This window comes from Podarcis melisellensis (genome assembly GCF_964234715.1).
Source record: "Podarcis melisellensis genome assembly, chromosome: 9".
In the NCBI taxonomy this organism is placed as follows: Eukaryota; Metazoa; Chordata; class Lepidosauria; order Squamata; family Lacertidae; genus Podarcis; species Podarcis melisellensis.
Window position 1 is genome coordinate 23,471,468 of NC_138541.1, and position 20,608 is coordinate 23,492,075.

The 20,608-nt window shown below is 42.4% G+C and overlaps 1 protein-coding gene across 4 annotated transcripts in view; it reads right to left on the reverse strand.

Moving 5' to 3' along the window:
* Positions 1 to 20,608, reverse strand: part of LEF1 (lymphoid enhancer binding factor 1) — a 104,940-nt gene that overhangs the window by 25,983 nt on the left and 58,349 nt on the right. For 3 of the 4 annotated variants that reach the window (XM_081925181.1, XM_081925183.1, XM_081925182.1), the window contains exons 5-7: positions 12,432 to 12,564; positions 5,821 to 5,911; positions 1,856 to 1,939 (exon numbers count right to left, since the gene is read on the reverse strand). In XM_081925181.1, coding sequence (XP_081781307.1) covers positions 1,856 to 1,939; positions 5,821 to 5,911; positions 12,432 to 12,564 — 308 coding nt within the window. The remainder of the gene's footprint in view (positions 1 to 1,855; positions 1,940 to 5,820; positions 5,912 to 12,431; positions 12,565 to 20,608) is intronic. The other variant, XM_081925184.1, reaches the window with a different exon arrangement.

Consider the following 20,608-nt stretch of genomic DNA (forward strand, 5'->3'; position numbering starts at 1 on the left):
TCTCATGCAGAAAATTTTAAAAACTTCTAACAAAGGTAACTTGCGTATCTTTATAAAAGGACATTAAAACCTGTCTTATATTTCATCAACCTTACTTGATCACATATCAAATTTTTAAGTCCCCAAGCGTGGGGGGGAAAGAATATGGGCTAGTGTTTTGCCTTAGGCACAGATCCAAATCAAGCGTGCTTCTACTGGGATGGCTCATACTATAGATAAATTGAAATAAATACTTAAAATGGCATTACTGAATTAGTTTGCTACTTCCCCTCTGAGGCTTCTTTGGTTTCCTCTCTGCCTGAAATGTGTTGGTAAGGTAACCTTCTTGCATATTCCATCAAGAAACTCACAGGGCAGGGAAATGTTTTTAATGGTGGCTTGCTCAACTAGGAATTTCCAAGACATCTTATTCCTAAAGATGCATAAAAACATTGATTAAAGGGGCAATCATATGACAAAATCCACCAGGATGAGCAGTTTAGGATGCAGCAGATCTATGGCTCAGCCAGCTGATTCCTGACTTGGCCAGCATTACGTCCCAACCCTGGCTCAGCTGAAGATATGCTGGTGTAATTTGCTCATCCTGCCTTAACCAAGGCTGGCGTAAATCATCAGAAAGGGATGTGGCAGGGGCGTGATCAGAGGGGAGGACTTAGGCTGGATCCTAAGCCCATTCAACTTGATCACGTGACTTGGCAACCTGGCATAGAACACTACTTTAAATACCAGGTTTAGGCACAGCAGCAGTCCTACTGCCGAATGGGGTTTGGATCTGGTGTAACTTTATGCAAGTTTAACTTACACCAGTGTGCTTTATGCCGGCTTCTTGTGCATAGGATTGGTCCCTACGTGATAAAAGCACACGTAAAGAAATGTGATAGAACCCACACCTAAATAGCAAATGCCTGTGTATATACATAACAGTTGTGTGTTTTAAATATGTGTAAAATATGCAGAGGTTCGCTGAAACCTTTGGGTACACCAAGCACAGGATATAGAGGCCACCTTCCCATAGAGCAGAAATGTAAAGTGTGACGCGAAAGTGTTGTCCTTGCCATGTCCCAGTTAGTGCTGCTTGCTTGCACTAACACTGCCACCCATTCACACGCCACTATTACAGATATAACCATGTGTACACAGCTTCTTTGCCTTTATTTTAAAACAGATTTGGGCTTGGAAATTTCTTTGAGGTGCTGCAGTCTACATGAAAAGAGTAAAGCACAGGAGCGGGGAGTGAAGCCAAAGCGACTCTGATCAAAGGAGTGACCATTTTGTATTTAGTGGTTATATTCATGTGGTGCAAAACGACAAACACCAGTGCAGTTTGAATGACTATCTGGTCTTTTATTATAATTATAATTATTTTACATTTATATTCCACCATTCTTTGCATTACCCATAGTATTACTTAGGGTTTCCAAGAAGTCTTCTATTCAGGCACTGATCAAACCCAGACCTGTTTAGCTTCAGCAAGGCTGCGGTAACATGCGCCTTTAGACCAACATTCCCCAACCTGGTGCTCTCCAGATGTTTTGAACTATAGCTCCCATCCCTCCTGACTGCTGGGCCATGTTGGCTGGGACTGATGGGAGTTGTAGTCCAAAATATCTGGAGGGCACCAGGTTTGGGGTAGGCTGTTTCAGATTCCAGCCGTGACTATATGCTGAAGGTCATTAGCATGTGATTTAGGTAAGCTGTATAAACACAGTATAGTTTATAGGTATAAATGCATTTTAGCTGACTGGGGGAAGGGGGTAGCAAGCAGAGGCATACACCAGGATGCAAGCAGGGGAGCAAACTGCCCCTCTAATTCCAGCAGTTACACCTCAGCCACTCATTCCGCACCTAGACCTACCTTGACATGGAAGTGTCGACTGAAAGTGAGGGTGGGTAGGGCTGCCTGAATCCACTTGAGATGGGATATACAGGCTGACCTTGCCTGAGGTCACAGAAGAAAGGAACCCATCAATAATACTGTAACAGAAGTGAGCTTGCCTTTTTACCAAACACCAATGAGTTGAGATGCGAGGTATCAACGAAAGCATACTGCACTGCATTCTGATTTAGGGTTCTACAGCTGGCAACCTTGGCCCTCCAGATGTTTTTGGCCTACAACTCCCATGATCCCTAGCTAGCAGGACCAGTGGTCAAGGATGACAGGAATTGTAGTCTCAAAACATCTGGAGGGCCGAAGTTGAGGAAGCCTGCTCTACAGATTCCCTACTGAGAAAGACCACCACCACGGATCTTGGGAACATTAACTTGAACTGGATAACCTTCAACACTACCTTTAACCTTTAACACTTTCTATAAAATGGATTTGAATAAACTAGAATTTGCTTTGTGATAAGGGGTGCAGTATTGACTTGCCAATGAAACCCTAGAAACTATAGTTCTGTGAAAACAGGGTGGGTGTCTATTGATCTCTAACAGAGAATCCTCTGTGAACTGCAGTTCCCATGATTCTTTGAGGGGGGCTCTCTGGCAGTCAAAGTGTGACAAAACTTATACCCATAGTTCCACTGCAACCAAGAGATATTTACATGTCAGTCTGCCAATACAGCACATTGAAAATGGAAAAGTTTTTACCATGGGACTAATTATATTTCTGAAAAGTGTTAGTAGCATCAGTAACTCCCAAAGAACATTGGTTTGTCAGTAAAGTCACTTCAGGGTGTTGCAGGATATCATTATGACGATTATCTGGGACGATAAACCTCCACATCTAGCAAAAAGAGCATAAATGAGACCTAGATCCTAAGAACTGCTAGCTTTACCAAGCATATCCTTAAATTAACAGGATTTAGGAGTAAAGGATAAGTTTTTGTCATGCAAAATAAATAAATAATAAAATGTTACTCAAATAACCATTAAAGTAAATATAAATTTCAATTTCAGTGGTACTTCAAATTTATATATTTTCTTCTATCAGGATGAGGTGGAGAGGACATATATTGGAAATGTTAAATTTTGGAAGCTGATGTTACTGCATATGTTTTGGACTTTCCCTTATTTATCTTTTTTCTGGCAAAAAGTGCTGGTAATAATATAACTGGCTGCAACATTCCTAAAACACCTAAACTGATTCTCTCTGCATATTTAAATGAGGTCTTAAATGACGAGGATTTGGATTAATGACTACTATTTACCTATTGCTAGATTGGTTATCAGTGGTAACTGAAAATCTTTGAAGTCCTTCTTTCAGTGAGTGGATAGTAGCTTTTAATAAGCAGCACTCTTTAATAAAGTTAGCTATTACAAAAAAGGCCAAGAGGGTGAACACACAATAAATTTATGGAAAAAATAAAATTATACATAATATATACAGGTTAAAGATAACATCAAACCTAGTTCTTTAATCTAATTAATATAATTCCTTTCTGGCAACTATATCGATTATAGGGTATTGAGTTAATTATTTTAATAGTCCTGCCAAATCTTATTGGATCAATATATTTGGGGAAAGATTGTGTATATTTGTAAACTAATTGCATTTTTTAATATTTATGATTTCTATATGAAGGGGGCATAGTGGATTCAGATTCCTGAAATGCGGTAGTTTGAGTGCACCATACAGAAAAGCATAAGAAGCACCTCTGCAGCTTCATAAGATTTTGTTTTTGCCTAGTCTTTTCTAGGCAAGGTGTTGAGGCAGCTTACTGTCTTGTTGACAGCATCACTTTTCCATGACCTACTGAAGTTACCTAGTACGGTTTGAAAAGATGCAAATAGTTCTCTTTATTCGGTAGTGAAAACTAAGCATGTATTTTTACCGAAATATGTGTATGTAAGCAACTTGAGTGCAAAACATGAATCTTAAGAGACGGAGAGAGAAAGCAGGGCACACAGAAAACAAACCAATGAACTCTTGGTTTGAAGTTCCAGTCTTCTTCAGAATGCCATATCTCACTAGCACAAATTGATTGCTTCAAATACTTTGAACTTTTTCTGCTTAGTTTACATTGTCTTTTCCTCCAGCTTGCATTGATGCAACTTCTGAGCAGGATTCAACACACTTAAGTAGCAAAGTTCAGAGAGAATAATTGATCTACTCTTGAAAGACTTCGCTCAATTCTATTTAAGCAGAGCTATCGATTGACAGATTTAATGTTTTAAGAAATTGGCATTTCCAAAGCTATTGGCCCTTTCTTTTGCTCACCATGACTGTCTTCACACTTAAACAGAGCTCTGCGTGTGTGCAGTAGGGAGGGCCAGTGCACCAAAGGGTTGGGGGAAAAGAAAAAGAAATCCAAATATAGCACATTTTCAGCTACAGTAAGCAAAGCGTAAGAGTAATCTGTGCTAGACTTCATCATTTGTGTTATCAGCATTTTCCTCCAGATTCACCCTCTTTGCAAAAACATCTGCATTGAGAAAGCATTTCGAGGAAATGCCAAAACTTAAAAGCTAGAATCAAAACCATGAGAAAGGCTTCCATAGTGTAAAAGCAGCTGTACAAAAGAGAACAGGCACCACACATCCTGCTCTTTCAAATTCTCTTCTAATTACAAGGTCATTTTGAAAAGTTGCAGCCATTTTTTACTCATGGTGCTGACAGCCATTTTGCTGTTATTTTCCAAAATATCGAGGGAAGATTACTCAAAGATTTGGGCCCAATCTAACAAGGTGTAGAGAGCCTACAGCTGTGGAATTTTCATGTCAGATGTGTGTGGCAAAATGCCAAAATGCACATTCCCAGTATAACAAATCCAAAGAGGTGCAGAAATTGCCAACTATAGAACTCTAAAGAGTATATCATTTTAGCTCACTACACTGCAGATGTCATTCTTTTGTTGTCCATGTCTGAATCACTCTCTTGCTGGATGGCAGTGCAATTTATTAACATGACTGGGGGAAGATTTACTGAAGGTATACACAGGTAAACACAGTCACTCTGCAATGGCTCTTCTTTAGATTGTGATTGCACCATGCAGTGCTCGAATAATTGTGTTTTCACTCTGTGCCCAATGGTGGCGCAATGGGTCAGTGTGTCTGTCTGGTAACAGGAAGAATGGTGTCTCAAGCCCACTCAGGGACACCTGTGACAGGATTCCTGCATTGCAAGGTGGCTGGACTCTTAGGAGTCTCTTCCATCTCTACAATTCTAGGACTCTATGAAAACGACCCATCTGCCACATGGACAGTGCCTTGAGCAAATCAATTGCAATTATTCAGTGGCGAGAAAGCAGTGCACATGCTCAGTGGCATTCATATGCATGCCCCAGTCCTGAACCCTGCAAACATTTAGAGGAAAGGTCTTGTGAGCACTGGGCCAAATGAACCATGTTGAAGGTACAATACATACTAGAGTTCAGTACAGTCATACCTCGGGTTGCGAACGTGATCCGTGCGGGAGGCACGTTTGCAACCCACAGCATTTGCAACCCGCAGCGCAGCATCACGTCTGCGCACATGCGTGAAGCGATCTGGCACTTCTGTGCATGCGCGTGATGTCATTTTGCGCTTCTGCGCATGTGTGAGCACTGAAACCTAGAAGTAACCCATTCTGGTACTTCTGGGTTTGGCGCAGTCTGCAACCCAAAAACACACAACCCACAGTGTTCGTAACCCGAGGTTTGACTGTAAATACAAACCTACACTTTATGAAACAATTGCTAGTTACAATCAACTGCTACTTCATTATTTACTCATTGGCATTTCCATGGATTTCTACTTTTTTAAAAATGTAAACAGGTAGGAGATACTTCTCAAGCCCATAAAGGTAGCAATTATTATTATTTTAAAACAAAAACAAACACGCACATACACAACTATGCAAGCACACACAAACTTAGTTCGGAAGCACCAGGAGGTTCTTACCAGCCAAGAGGTGGGGTAATCTGCCCAACACCACCGGGAGACAAGGGATAGAAAGTGGGCATATCAGGACCTGGAGGATGTCTGGACATGCCTGTTGAAAAGTATAGAGCGCAAGTCGTCATTTTGGTCATCAAATTATGAAATACTGTGTTAAAAAGAAATAGACGCAACTCGTCCGTAAATTAAAAGAAGAAAATGGAACAAAACCTCTAAGCCTGTAGTGCGTTTAGCATTTAGATTCACTTTAAAAACAAACACCCACACGACTCATTTCATCAGCCCAGATTATGAATGCTTAAATTTCAATAATTTTTTTTGGTGTAAGAGTTTTCCCTACCTACTTGATAGCAACAGGGCAACTAGGACCGAACTGTCAACCAAACCAAAAACACACAGAGGAAAGACTAAAAGCTGGCATGTTCTCTGCCAAAACTAATTCTTAGATGCTATAGCTGGGATTTGATCTGGGTCAGAAATGTGCTTGCTACAGCTGCTTTGTGCAACAGAGCTATTGACCCCAAGATATTAGGGGTTGGATCCAGATACATGCTTAGGCCCCATTTAAATTAAGGGACTAAAGTTGTTACTTACTTAACCACATCATTTATGGTAAAATTAAAAACCACTATGCCATTCAACGAAACAGTCACAGAGTCTATCATAGGATTCTAGAGTTGGAAGGAACAATCAAATTAGTGATTTTACATGCCATATAGCCACTTTGAAAGAATGGCTGGTGTCAGCATCTAGAAAATTTGGATATCTACCCAAGGCCCACAGATGTTTGTAAGAACCTGTTAATCCAAGCCTTGGATCTGGTGTGAATAGCTACAGTAAAATCTAGACACTGGCTCTTAGAATGCATTTCATGTTCCAAGGGGATAGTTATAGCTATCTATCTGTTGCAACAACAACAAAATCTTACAGCATCTTAAGTGCTAATAAATTGATTGTGGCATAAGCTTTCATGCACCAGAGCCCACTTTGTCAGATATATACTCTACTCAGTGGGTAAGTATATACACCCCGAGTACAAAGAGAAGGAAGAGTGATTGATTGTGTTTCTAAAGCAAAGTCAAAAGGTCAAGCAATACAGGACATAGCAGTAAGTGAATCACAGTGCTATGCAGAACACAAATGACTTCAAGATCCAATCGGAACGGATGTAACCCACTGACTAGTGGATGCTGATAATGAACAGGCATTGCAAGATCAATAGCTTAAACACACATCTAACAATTGCTTTCTGTAGTGATCTAGCAATTCCTAGGATTTGCTCAGATGAAACATCAGAGCATCAAATTTGCTAAGAAAGCCATACTTATCACATTTGAAACTTCCATAGGAATACCATGATCCTGTGATCTCCTGGGACCACAAAATGCCCTGGGAATTGAAATGCTCCCCTGCTGGTATTCAAATATCACCAATTTGTCCCCATTAATCTTCTTGCATGAGAAATAAACTTAAAGCAATGGGAGAAGGACATCACTGCTCAGTCATACCATGTTAGAAGATGGCTAGATGAATAAGACTTTGATTTTATGGCCATTGTAGTTTGGTCCCATGACAGTGTTGCCAGAATAGCTAGGATAGCAAAATGGCACCAGTTTATATATTTTAAAATTCCATTTAGTGACCTATTGCTGGTTAGCAGTTGCTTCAGTTAAGAAGTGATATCTGTTAAGGTGTTGTGAGGTGGAATTATCATCTTCCAGCATGAGCTGTAGACAGTAAATGACATTCAGTTAGCCTTTTGCTGGGTCCAGTCCACTGACAGCATCTCTTCTGTACCTGCCTTGACTTGATCTGGTTTTCCCTCTTCCCAAGTGAGTGCTCCTGTTTTAAGAATGCATTATGTAAAACTTGAAGGTGGTAGTCTCTAACCAAAGGAATGGATAAATGCAGTTACATCATCCAGTAGACAATGTATTCTGTGGTATGACCTGGATGGCAGCTTGAAGCATATACGGTAAGTATGTCAGCAAATTGTAGTTTCCAGGAAGACTGTGATGCCCGGAAGATAAGTATGACTGCAGGTGATTTTGGACCTAAGAATAAACTCGTCTTAGTAAGGCACCTGTCCTGTGAGAATGCCAAAATTTGAAACAGGATTATCTAGTTTCTGCATTCAGGGTAGCAGATAGTATAATATTGGGTGTGTCTGCGTAAATTTGTTCCTGAAATTCTGTAGGAAGGTTCCCCCTGCAGCTCTGATCCTGCATGAAGATATAAATGTTCCATGTAAAAGTCCACCAGGAGAGGTCCACACATTAACCCTTTTCCAGTGTCGAGAGGATAGTTGCTGTCTCCAGTGCACTGCTGAGTGAAGGGACTGAAGTATTCCTTGAATTGGGGATGGTGGAAATAAACTTCCATCACTGTAAACCTCTGCAACATATATGCAGATGTCACTGAGCCAAAAGAGAGTTTTCAAGACAAGACATGACTCTTCTGTCTAAGTCAGCGTCAGGCTGAGCAAGTTAACAATTTTGCCAGGTGAGTTAAGGGCACCACTCTTGCGGGCCCTTGCAACAGGCAGGAGTTTCGCATAGAAAATAACACTGAAAAATATAGATGGATTGCTTTGTTTTGGGAACATACTGCAAAGTGCAAACTTGTGGAGAAGGTTGGGTCTATGTAGGCTCTGTTCATGAGAGTTCATCATTCTTCATGCTCACCTGTTTGCCCCACTGCACAGCAGCCTTAAATCAAATCACACCATTTGTCCACCTAGGCCAGTACTGTCAACACTGATTGGCAGCAGCTCCCCACAGTTTCAAACAGGAATCATTTCCGGCCCAACCTGGAAATGATGGGGATTGAACCTGTGGCCTTCTGCATGCAAGGCAGATGCCTTTCCACTGAGCTACAGAGACCCTTCCCCAGACTGCTTACCAGATTGGATTCAGATTTCATTTGTGCTCTGGTTCGTACTGTGATGCACCAGCTGTCCTGCCTTACACTGACTGACCTTTTGTTTTCAGTATTTATACGTGATACGTAATTTTTAAAAGATTCCTTCTCTCTATACTAGGATATACATATATATACCTACCCACTTAGGTGACTGCTTCGTGTTTCTGATGGAGGAGGATCTGGTTCACAAAAGCTTAGGCCACAAGACCAGTAGTTTTTATATAGCATGGTTAATTTTCACTCTGATTTAAAAAGAAAGAGAGGAAGAAGGTTACAGCCTATAAGTCAAGGGTAGAGTACCTCTGGCCTGCTGGATGTTATTGGACAATAACTCCCTTAATCCCTGACCATTGGGCTATGCTGTCTGAGGGAGATTTTTGGGGGTCCAACAACTTCTAGAAGACCACAGATTCCCCACCCTGCGAAAAGTGATAAAATAAAAGTATATGGGGAAGCTTATCTGATCTCTCTCTCTTAAAGGTTCCATTGGAAAGAAGTCTTGAAAAACAAATCAGAATGAAACATTTTCAGAGGGGCTGAGAGAGCAGAAAAACAGCAGCTCCAAATAGGCAGCAGACCAGACTTATTAGATTAGGTAAATTGCTGCTTGTACATTTTCTGTGGTTCCCTTGTGATTCACAGATTTTGGAAACTTGCTACCACAGAGGATCGGTGGTTAATTAAGAATCATTTTCAGGCGTGTAATGGTCACACTTGATATGATTCATTTGGCTCCTGATTGTCACTCCAGCTTCAGCTAAGCTCCTTGTCTCTGACTCTTGTGGGCGCCAAGGTCAATCTTTTGTATTGGTTAGTATTTTTGCAATGGCATAAGGAAGTCCCACTGGAAATGATCCATCAACTCACATTCTCAAGAATGTAGAAATGCTACAAACTCCAAAAAAAAAAAAAAACCACCTCAAGGATTAAAGCTAATCCTAGTCCCAGATGAGCCCTATGGTTTTCATGCTCTACCTAAATCTCATGCCCCAAGGAGGCACACAGAATTATGGTCACAGAGACCATTAAACCATTGATTTATTTAGTGCATTAAAGAACCAATGCAAAAATCACAGGTCTCTTTTCATATGTAAAGTCCTCTATTCTAAGTGAGAGGAGGCATAAGTGACCCTGCCATTTTGAAGGGGGGGGGGGAATCTGACTACATCAAAATTCAATATAATAAAAACAGGTTTCAACATTTGGGGGTGGTTGAAGGAAAGCCATAATGGCAGAAAAGTGTATGTGGCAAATAGATGGTGTGGGCCCCCCGGTTCAGTCTACAATCACTAGGGGGACAAAAGCTTAAAGTTCCTACACTCCCATTATTGTCCTTATCTGTTATTGTTTTGTTTTTTTAACTATTTATTTTGTGTTTTTATCCTGTATTTTTTATCTTGGGACTGTCCTGAGATCTTTGGATGAGGGGTGGTATATTAATCAATTAGTTAATAACAATAAAAGCTCTTGGAGCAGCTTTCAAGAATCAGTTCTAAGATGGTCCCTACTCTCAAGCTCAAAATCTAAAAAGACATGAGACATGAGAAAACCAGTGGCTGTTCTGGCTCTTTTACCCTTGATAAAGCGAAGTGCTCCTCTGTTTCCCCAGATTCGGAAACAGAACTGGTGACAATGTCTAAGCCAAGGAGATGGGGTCAGTCTTGCTACACCATTCTTCCCTCACCAGACATGTTGCTAAACTGCATGCTAGACTATGGAGCATTGCCCAGAGACACAAGACAATGTCAAGCACATCAAAGTGCAAGTAGATAAATAGGTACCGCTCCAGCGGGAAGGTAAACGGCGTTTCCGTGTGCTGCTCTGATTCACCAGAAGCGGCTTAGTCATGCTGGCCACATGACCCGGAAGCTGTCTGCGGACAAACACTGGCTCCCTTGGCCTACAGAGTGAGATGAACACTGCAACCCCAGAGTCGTCCGCAACTGGACCGAACGGTCAGGGGTACCTTTACCTTTCCTTCTTTTATGTGTGTGAATATTTTATATACAGAATGGGGACAAATACAAATTTCACAAATACAAGGAACATTTATAATTAAAGAAATTTACAACGAGCAATCGTTATGTACCGATGTAAAGAGAGGGGAGAGAGAATTAGATTATCATCCCAAACTTGCCCAGCATCTGTTGTTTATGCAAGCAGTTCTGTGCAGAGGGTCCATATATCGGAGTATTTCTCATCATTTTTCTGCTTACGGAAGGCTCTTTCTGATAAATGGCCAGTTGGATCATATTTTCTGTCCATCGTATGATGGAGAGGAGGGATATAGGAAGTTTCTTTCCAGTTAAACATTTAGCCACTGTGAGTGCACGCAACAGCCAATGTCATTGCCCTTTGGTTAAATTCCAATGGGTTGGTATATAATTCAGCAACATGTTGACATCTGAGAAGATCAGGGATATGTGAAAACCACATTCATGTGGCTGGTCACTTCTTTCCAAAATGGCATGTTTGGACAGGACCACATCATGGGACACAACATTGCCTAGGAGACACGAAAGAGCCAACAGCACCTTATTTCTAAGTCCTTCTTCCCTCTCACCATAGATTTTTCAGTTGTTTTCAGAAATGGCACTGCCGAACATAGCATGGTCTACCAAGCCTAAACTGTCACAACCACTCTAACCTACGTATATTCTACTAGATTCTAAGCAATTGCAACAGTAGATATCACCAGCAATGATTGCAGAGTGGCCTATCAATGCAGTGGCTACTCCTGAAGCCAGCTAAGCTGTCTCTTGCACTCCAAAATTCAAAGGAACAACAACTACGCTCCAGCAGTCTAGGCAGTAAAATACAGGAACAACAGAAGCTGCCTTATACTGAGTCAGTCCATTGGTCTGTCCAGCTCAATTCTGTCTACAGTGGCTGGCTGTGACTGCTCAGTGTTTCAGACAGAAGACCCTTCTGGCCCCACCTGGAGATGCTGAGGACTGAAAATGAGACCTTCTGGACACAAAGCAAATGCTCTACCACTCAACTAGGCACATATTCTACATTTTTATCCATTAGAAACTTCCTATATTACTGTAAGAAAAACTTGGGGAATTGTTCTTTAAAGGAAAAAACACACACACCACACGAAATTTTTATTACGAAGCAAAGTTAAAAATTCAGGTAACCGAAAGCAAACACACACATAATAATGTGTGCACACCATAAACAGCATTTACTTTCTGTGGTAATATCTGAAATTAAGATTAGTGTCCAAGCTAAACTTTCAGAAAACCAACCGACCAAGTAAGAAATGGCTATTATTTATTTAAATACAGATGAAATAGTTGGATGAAAGGGAAAGCTTCAGGTTGAGCAGCCTCTTGGTTTCCTCTAAAGAAAGCCTAATCTAAACTTTAAAACAGAATTTGGTTGGTCATTAAGAAAGGTTCATGGCATCCGCCTTTCACCTATCAGAAGCCAATTTGGGGGAAAGTACCTCCTAATGCACTGGTAATTTAGAACTTATGTACTACACTGGCAAAATGGCAGGGGGCGCCAAGGACTTCAGTTGAGGTTATTTTCACAAAAGTGAACCAGGAAAACCTAGGCATTTGGCTCCTTGATAAAGATATATTTTAGGATGGAATAATTGTTGCCTTTAGCATCCCTGAGCTAAAGGCAAAACGTGTTTGGCTATTCTGCCGAATGGCTGCAAATAAATTAAGGCCTCTCACCTTGTTTTGAGTTGACGTCTGAGGGGAGGTGTGATGGATGCGTCCCTGGAGAAAAGTGCTCATCACTGTAGGTGATAAGTGGGGTGAGAGGGTGGACCGCATGGGAAGGCTGCACCACTGGTACTTTGTTGGACTGCAAACAAAAAACAAAGAGCATTAGTATCAATTTTTTATTTTATTTTAAATAGGGCTTGTCATGTTTTTGTGAGGTTTTTTTTTTAGCATGTTTATTTGCCTAGCTTTTAAATAACCAAGCATAAAGATGGCAGTTTAAACAACACCCACCCACGCACAAAGAGCACACTTTCAGGTTATTGGACTAGGCAAGTTTTCCACAATCTCCTTACTCCACCCAGATCCGCACAACATTTACTCCACTAGCCTTCTAAAGTGACTTGCCAGGGGTTTGACATACCTTCTGGTTTTGCAATCTACCTGGGACTGAAAACGCAAGGTGTGCTAGCTATAACTAATGGCTGCTGGGGCAGCATTCGTTATGATTGGTCAGAAGTCATACAGGCCTGCTTCACACATAGCAATATTCTCATCACCGGGTGGGGAGGTGGGAAGCCACCAAACAGCAGGATGGGCACATTATCCACTTCAGTTCAAAAGGGCAGGTACGAGGGGCTGTCCAGCTCTTTGGGAATATGTATTAATTGATGTATTATTTAAAAACGGCAGAGATGTAGCCAGGGATCTAGCAGTAAACAACAACTGGTGTAAATAGTGTGACTGTTAGCACACCCATTATTTTCCATCTGGGCTCTGCCATTACATTTTCAGCATTAAACATGGGAATGCTTAAGTCTCATTGGAGTCATTCATAGAGATCAGGGGTGGGGAGCCTGTAGTCCGTCAAATGTTGTCAGGACTACAACTCCCATCATCCCTGGCTAATGGTCATGTTAGCTGGGGCGGATGGGAATTGAGAGTACAGCATAGGCGCCGACTCCATGGGGCCTGAGGGGGCCCGAGCCCCCTCAATAATTTTTTTGGGGGGGCTCAGCCCCCCAATAATCTCGGGCGCCCCTCCAGCAGAGCGCCGCCGCCGTCCCCTGCCTCCTCCCCACCTGCTCCCTCGCCAGCCAGCCAGCCAGCCGCGCGCCCTAACCGGAGAGCCCCGCGCTGTTTCGCCGCTTCGCAGCACCACTGCCGGGAGGAATTTCCTTCCTCCTGGTGGTTTCAGCCCCCGCGAGAACAGGGGAATCCCGACCGGCCACGCCTCCGAGCCAGCCAATCGGCTGGCTGGGGGGCGTGGCTTTCCCTATTTAGGGCCGGAGCAGAGGGGGCTCACCCTCTCTTCTCCGGCTAGCCCCCACGTTTTCGGAGGTTCCTCTGAGGTTCGATACTTGACTGGGCCGCCCCTCCCCCAGCCCAAAATGCACAGGGAGGGGCGGGCTGCATGCCTCCTGCCCTCCCTCCCGAGCAAAAGCTCCACCCAATTTCCTTTGGAGCTGATTAATAGGCGCAGCACGCTCTCCCCTATTCGCTCACGAGGAGGCGGCGCCACTTTATTTGCATATTCATGAGCTTATTTATTATTCATGAGCTTTCCCGGGCCCCCCCAATATTTTTTATAAGTCCGCGTCCCTGGAGTACAGAAATATCTGGGTGGTCACATACACTCCACCCTTGATACAGATGCAGTGCTGGCGTCTGTCATCACCTTATTTTATGTTTCCAGTGCCTAAGGATAATCTGTACCAAGCTTTTTAAAAAAATTGTTAAAGACATGTATATTATTGTTATTTTGATAACATACTATGAAAGGCAGGCTTCTATAGCACTGGTAAAGTAATATTCACTACTGCCTCTCTACATTTAATCTGGCCGCCACCATCATTCATAGACCTACTCTCCAAGGCGAGTCCCCTTCTCAATGCAATCTCACCGAGTGCATCTTCTTCCCAAGGCATCATATTTTATCAAGTCATGCAGTACAATTTCATCAGTGTATGCTGATGGTAGATATGAAGATTCCCAATACTGCTTCATTTTCATTTAGACCATCCCACTCCCAAATTGCATGTAACCCCAAAGTTAGGTTACTCTGAAAGTGATACTACAATGCTGCGGGGGGAGGGGGAGTCTATTTCATATCAAACAAAAGGAATAATAATGGAAGTGTGCTAAAAAACCACCACTACCACCACCACCTTACTGAATCATAGTCATTTCTATCAGAGTAGTACTACCCTGGATGTTAAGGTAAAACAAAGCTCATATAACAAAACTGTATCCAGTATTTGCTAGAAAAATAGCAAAGCATTTTTTAAATAAAAAAATCAAGATATCCCACTACTACATGCAGAAATCCCCTCAAGCTGAAAAAAATGCTGGAGTTACCAGAATAATTCCTAATTTTCTCCCCACAGGCTAAGTCTATGCAAAACACAGAAAATGTTTGAGACTCATTTGCATTATTACACCATGTTCTGTAGTTTAATTTTCTCTTTTTCTGTAGATGGGCGCTATGCTATCAAGAAAGAAACCTTAGCGTATTTTTACGAGACTCCTACTGGATCCCCCTTAAGCAATATTTTTTTGCTCATAAATTTAAGATCACGACGGATGGTTGTATAGGGAAGGGAGGGTTCAGATAAAAATGCAGATACGGCTTAAAAAGAACTTCAAATAATGTAAAATATTGGGAGCTAAGGAAAGAGGAAACTGATCCAGATTTAGTCGAATGCTAATATGATCAGAATTTGTTGGCCCATATTTAAAAATACAGCACAGGAGAAGTGTCTGTGTATAATAAGCCTTTCTAGTTTAGAACGAACGAACACAAAGCCAGAGTCATTTTTTTTTCTTTGTGTGTTTCCTCCCCCCCCCCTTGCATACTTTCCCTTGTTTTCAGAGCACCACCTTAAGGAGCCTGCTTTAGCAAGTGGTATCATCTTAATGTCTGACCTATCCCTCCAGTCATATAGGCTCAGAATCTTCTGCCATGAATTTTTGCTAAATTATGCTATCCTTGCTCTCCTCTTAATTTTACGGTTTTCAACACAGATTTGCTTTCCTGTGGGAAGGAGATAAGAACCTGAGGATTTTAATTTAAGCTTTGGCCTTGTCTTATATTTTGCAAGAGGGAGACAGTGCACAGGCAGGAGAGAGAAAGCAGTGCTACTCATAGGTGTTTTAAAGCCAACAAGCATTAGGCCCATTATTTCTGGCCAAGTAATAAAAGCTGTATGGATTCTCATTAAGGTATAGGAGCTGGCTTCCAAGGGTGATAGCTCAAATGGCCATAATCTCTCCTTTTTCAAAAGACGCAAATTGGATACCCAGATTCAGATTACCTATAACTACACGCCTCCGTTTTCTGGGAAGAAAACCATATTAGTTTTACTGTTACTTACAAATACTTTAGAAACAAAGGGGGGGGGGTCAAAAACAGTACAGAGCAAGCAACATTTTCAAAGATGAGCATTTATGGGAACTTTTGTCACCACCATGCATTAGGAGGTGCTGAACTGCTGTTTGGGCTCAGTAACTGGCCAGTATGGAAGTGAGAGCTGGACCATAAAGAAGGCTGATTGCTGACAAATTTATGCTTTTCAATTATGATGCTGGAGGAGACTCTTGAGAGTCCCACGGACTGCAAGAAGATCAAACCTATGCATTCTGAAGGAAATCAGCCCTGAGTGCTCACTGGAAGGACAGATCCTGAAGCTGAGGCTCCAATAGTTTGGCCACCTCACGAGAAGAGAAGACTCCCTGGAAAAGACCCTGATGTTGGGAAAGGTGGAGAGCACAAGGAGAAGGGGATGACAGAGGATGAGATGGTTGGACAGTGTTCTCGAAGCTACTAACATGAGTTTGACCAAACTGCGGGAGGCAGTGGAAGACAGGAGTGCCTGGCGTGCTCTGGTCCCTGGGGTCACGAAGAGTCGGACACAACTAAATGACTAAACAACAACAAAAACTGGCCAGGAACTAAAGATGAATCCTGATAAGATGAATGCACTGTGAATTGATCATTCCTGGGATCAGAAATGGGCTGTGCATGTGCTGAATGAGCTTGCGTTCCCTCTTGAAGGAGCAGAAATGCAGCTTAGGGATGCTTATTGAACCAGTATTGTCACTAGAGACCTTAGTGGCTCAGAACACCTTTAGCCAGCTTATGCTGGTTTGTTACCTGGACATTTCTTCAACTAGGATAGCCTGGCTGCAGCAATCCATGCTTTGGTAACCTCCAAGTAGAATCATGTGGGGCTGCCCTTAAAAATGGTTAAAGGTAAAAGTAAAGGGACCCCTGACCATTAGGTCCAGTCGTGGCCGACTCTGGGGTTGTGGTGCTCATCTCGCTTTATTGGCCGAGGGAGCCAGTGTACAGCTTCTGGGTCATGTTGCCAGCATGACTAAGCCATTTCTGGCAAACCAGAGCAGCGCATGGAAATGCCGTTTACCTTCCCGCCAGAGTGGTACCTATTTATCTACTTGCACTTTGATGTGCTTTCAAACTGCTAGGTTGGCAGGAGCAGGGACCGAGCAATGGGAGCTCACCCCGTCATGGGGATTCAAACCGCCAACCTTCTGATAGGCAAGTCCTAGGCTCTGTGGTTTAACCCACAGCACCACCCAGTTAAGAAGCTGCAATTAATGTGGAATTTTGCTGCCAGAGTTCCTAGTTTTAGGAAGGTGGTGGGAGGGTTCTAGGACCCTGCCAGAGCCTCACACCTCCTTCCCAAAGCCCAGTGCCTCACTCAGCCAGCTTTGGGAATACAACACGAGGACTAGGATGTAGCGCTTGCTCTCCCACGACCACCACTATGCGTGCACGCATGACAAGGCAGTATGCAGCCCACAGGTTCTGTGTCAAAGTAATCTTGCAGCCCCCTTGGTATGAAAAGTTGGACCACCTTGGTCTAAATGGGAACTATGCAGCATATATACTGAAGGAATTATAGTACATTGGATGTCGTTTTGTTCTCAAGCTCAGTTCCAAGTACTTTAAGTACCTTTGAAGGGCTAAATCACTTGAACACCTCCCCCCACCCCATATCTACCTGCCACTCACATGAAGACCTTCAAACTAGGTCCCTTTCCAAGTTCTATCTCTAGGAAAGGTGTGTTAGGAAGGACAGGGCCTTTTTGGCGATTGACTTTGGAATACCCTCCTGAAGGAGGTAAGACAAGTCGTCTCAGTGTTTCTTTTTGGTACCCAATTCATTGCCCAAGCTATTTACTGTATTGTTTTAGCTGGTGGAATAGATTTGATGTATTACCTCTCAGATATTATATTGGTTATTTATTTATTTATTTTTGTTTTTTTTCTTTAAAAATACCACATTGATGTTTTGGGAGAATCCATGTTTGAATGAATGGGTGGTTTATATTATTTTTTAAAAAAAGATTATAAAAGTGTATTTAAAAAATGAATAGCCAACTGGGGGTCTCTGGGCTCATTTCAGCCTCTGAATTTCCCCCCTTCCAATTTAACCTCCATACAAAAGGCTCTCAACATAGCACAAAAGCTGCTTTCTTCTGCATAAGACACCCAGAAAGAGCTCTTTCCCCTTCTGCCCCCTTTAAAAACAACAACGTTTTCTATTTGTGCACTTTGGCTGGCTGCCTTAGTTCAGACATCACTGAGGTGTATAAAAAGTTGAGGGCACTGTGGAAAACCAGTGCTGATGTGCCTAACAGGGAACAGCAAAGATTTGTGTCATACAGGAGTGTAGCCAACAGTGGTGTGCAGTCAGTGGACTAGGGGGGCTAGGCTAGTTCCTTAAAGGGTCCAAGAGCCTTTCTGCCACCTTCCCAAAGCCCACCCACCTTTGGGAAAGAGACGACAGGGCTCCAGCATCCTCTCAGAGGCCTGGTACCACCTTCCGGAAGCCTGGAAAGCTTTTGCCCAGCTTTGGAAGGAAGGAGCAATGCTCACATATTAGACTTTGCGACATCACGACATCCCCCCCCCACACATCGCCCTCGCAAGCCGGTGCCTCTGTGAAAAATGTTGCCAAGTCTTCAGTCCTCAATTCAAAAAATATAGCCTCTTCTAATCCTTGCCAAGGTAGACACACATCATACCACAGTTAAGAACCATTATTGCACACTGGGTGTTACAAAGAATTTATTTCTGATACTATGTTTCCTAAATAGTGGATAGCAATCAAAACTCAACAAAAACAAGTCAAAACTGAGTTGATAAACCACAGAAGTGCTTCTTGCAATAGCCAGCATAAGCATGCCAAGGTTTGCAAAGTGAATTAAGGCAGTGGCATTTTAGATCTAATATTGGCAATATGAAAACAAAATGAACTTTCAAGCACTTTTAAGAACATGATCTGTATTATTCTAATACTTATATTATCTGACCCAATAATTGTACTGCAACAAGAAACAAGCACTATTAGGCCTTTTGCATTTCTAAATATTTTTATAAACTGGCTTGCTGTTTGTTAACTATGTAGGGTGGGGTTGCACATTTAAAACAAATAAAGGTCTAGGAATCTCTAGGACAGGGTAACCTGAAAATCTTCCTGCTAGTATTTTGAAGGATTGCAGGCCTGTCTGTGCCTTTATTTATGAGCTGAAGTTTTTAAAACAATTCTTCTTCTGTCCCAGCAGACATGGTGGCAACCTAACTCATGCACAAAACCCTATACCGCTCCTGTAAGAGAGAACCTTGCCCAGGTACAACATGCTGCCATTATCTCAGAGACTCAATGGACAACACTTGACTATTTTTGCTCTAGAAAGCTATATCTCAAAATGTCCATGGGAAAAAGTGGTTTGGGAACCACTGATCTCAGGGGTTAAAAAAGAAGCAGTAGAATCTTGTGTTCCACTGCCACACACACACCTGCCTCCTACCAGCTTAGACCATTAGTTCACCTAAGACTACTGGCTCTTCAAGGTCTTAGGCAGAGGTCTCTCTCAACCCCAGCTGCTAGAGATCCCTTCAACTGGAGAAGCCAGAGACTGAGCCTGGGACCTTTTGATGTCAGAGCTCATCACCTAAAAGGTGAGATGAACATGGCAAAGGGAGTGCCTATCTGTCCAGTCCAATAGCATTCTCACAGTTTTTCTCTGATGGTGCAGGAATACCATATATGGAAGGCAGTGTCGCATATAAAGACTCCAATCTCCATCTCATGCAAAAAATCAATAGCAGATTTCCCTCTCTCTCTTTTTACATGTTTTCTTGATGTTACATTACTCCACTTTCCACCCCCCCCAATAAAATGTTTATATATGTTGCAGGCAGGATGCAATTTAAGTTAGTTGGAAGGTGGTTGTAGGCAAGAACAAAAAAGAAAAAATTCTAAAAATAACATCAAGGCGTCTAACTACAGCTCTCGAATAGACAGTACTTTGGAATTCACTGCAAAAGACCAAGCACAACTCCCCCTAATTCAGAATTGAATAGGAACAGAAACAACCACACAGTACTAAATTCAATTGAACTGACTCATCAGGTGTGGGGAACCTCAGGCTCTCCAGACCTCTTTATACAGCCCTCAGGACTCTCTGCAGGCCATACTGCCTTGCCAGGTCATCATAGCCCTCACTTGCCCTGCTTCACATCTTTCTTGAGTGCATTTGACTGACTAGAATGTGTCATTGAACTGTCATAATGCCTCTTGCCTCCCTGTGGAAATTCTGACTTTTGCTTGTATAGATTGTACCCTACTATACAAAGGTAAGAATCACATATGTTGCTCTGCTCAATTTTTCTGCTGGGCTCCAGAAGGTTATCCACAAGGAAATGATAGCCCTCAGGCTTAAAAGGAATCCCTGTCCCTGTGACATACATATCCATCTTGCACCACAGCTGCTGTGGAATGTCAAGATTCTTCAAATTTGTCAGAGTCTGGAGAAAATTCAATTACACAAAACGAAACACCATTATGACTACATTGGTAGGCAATGGACAATGGATTAAAATGCAAAGCATGTAGCAACCCAGGGGTGCCAACTTGAATAAAATATGGGGGGAGGGCAGGTAAGCCCCACCCTGAATAATCTATCACATGCCTACCATTTGAATGGCGATGCCTATCAACTTTGCAGGCGGTGCCCTCCTCAAATATTTTAGGGTGTGTGTGAAGCTACCTTGGCCCCTAGGAGTTGGCTCCTGTGTAGCAACCTGAGATACAAAGACAACACAGAATTGTCCATAAACTCACCAGGAAAAATAAGTGAACTTGCAGGGATTAATA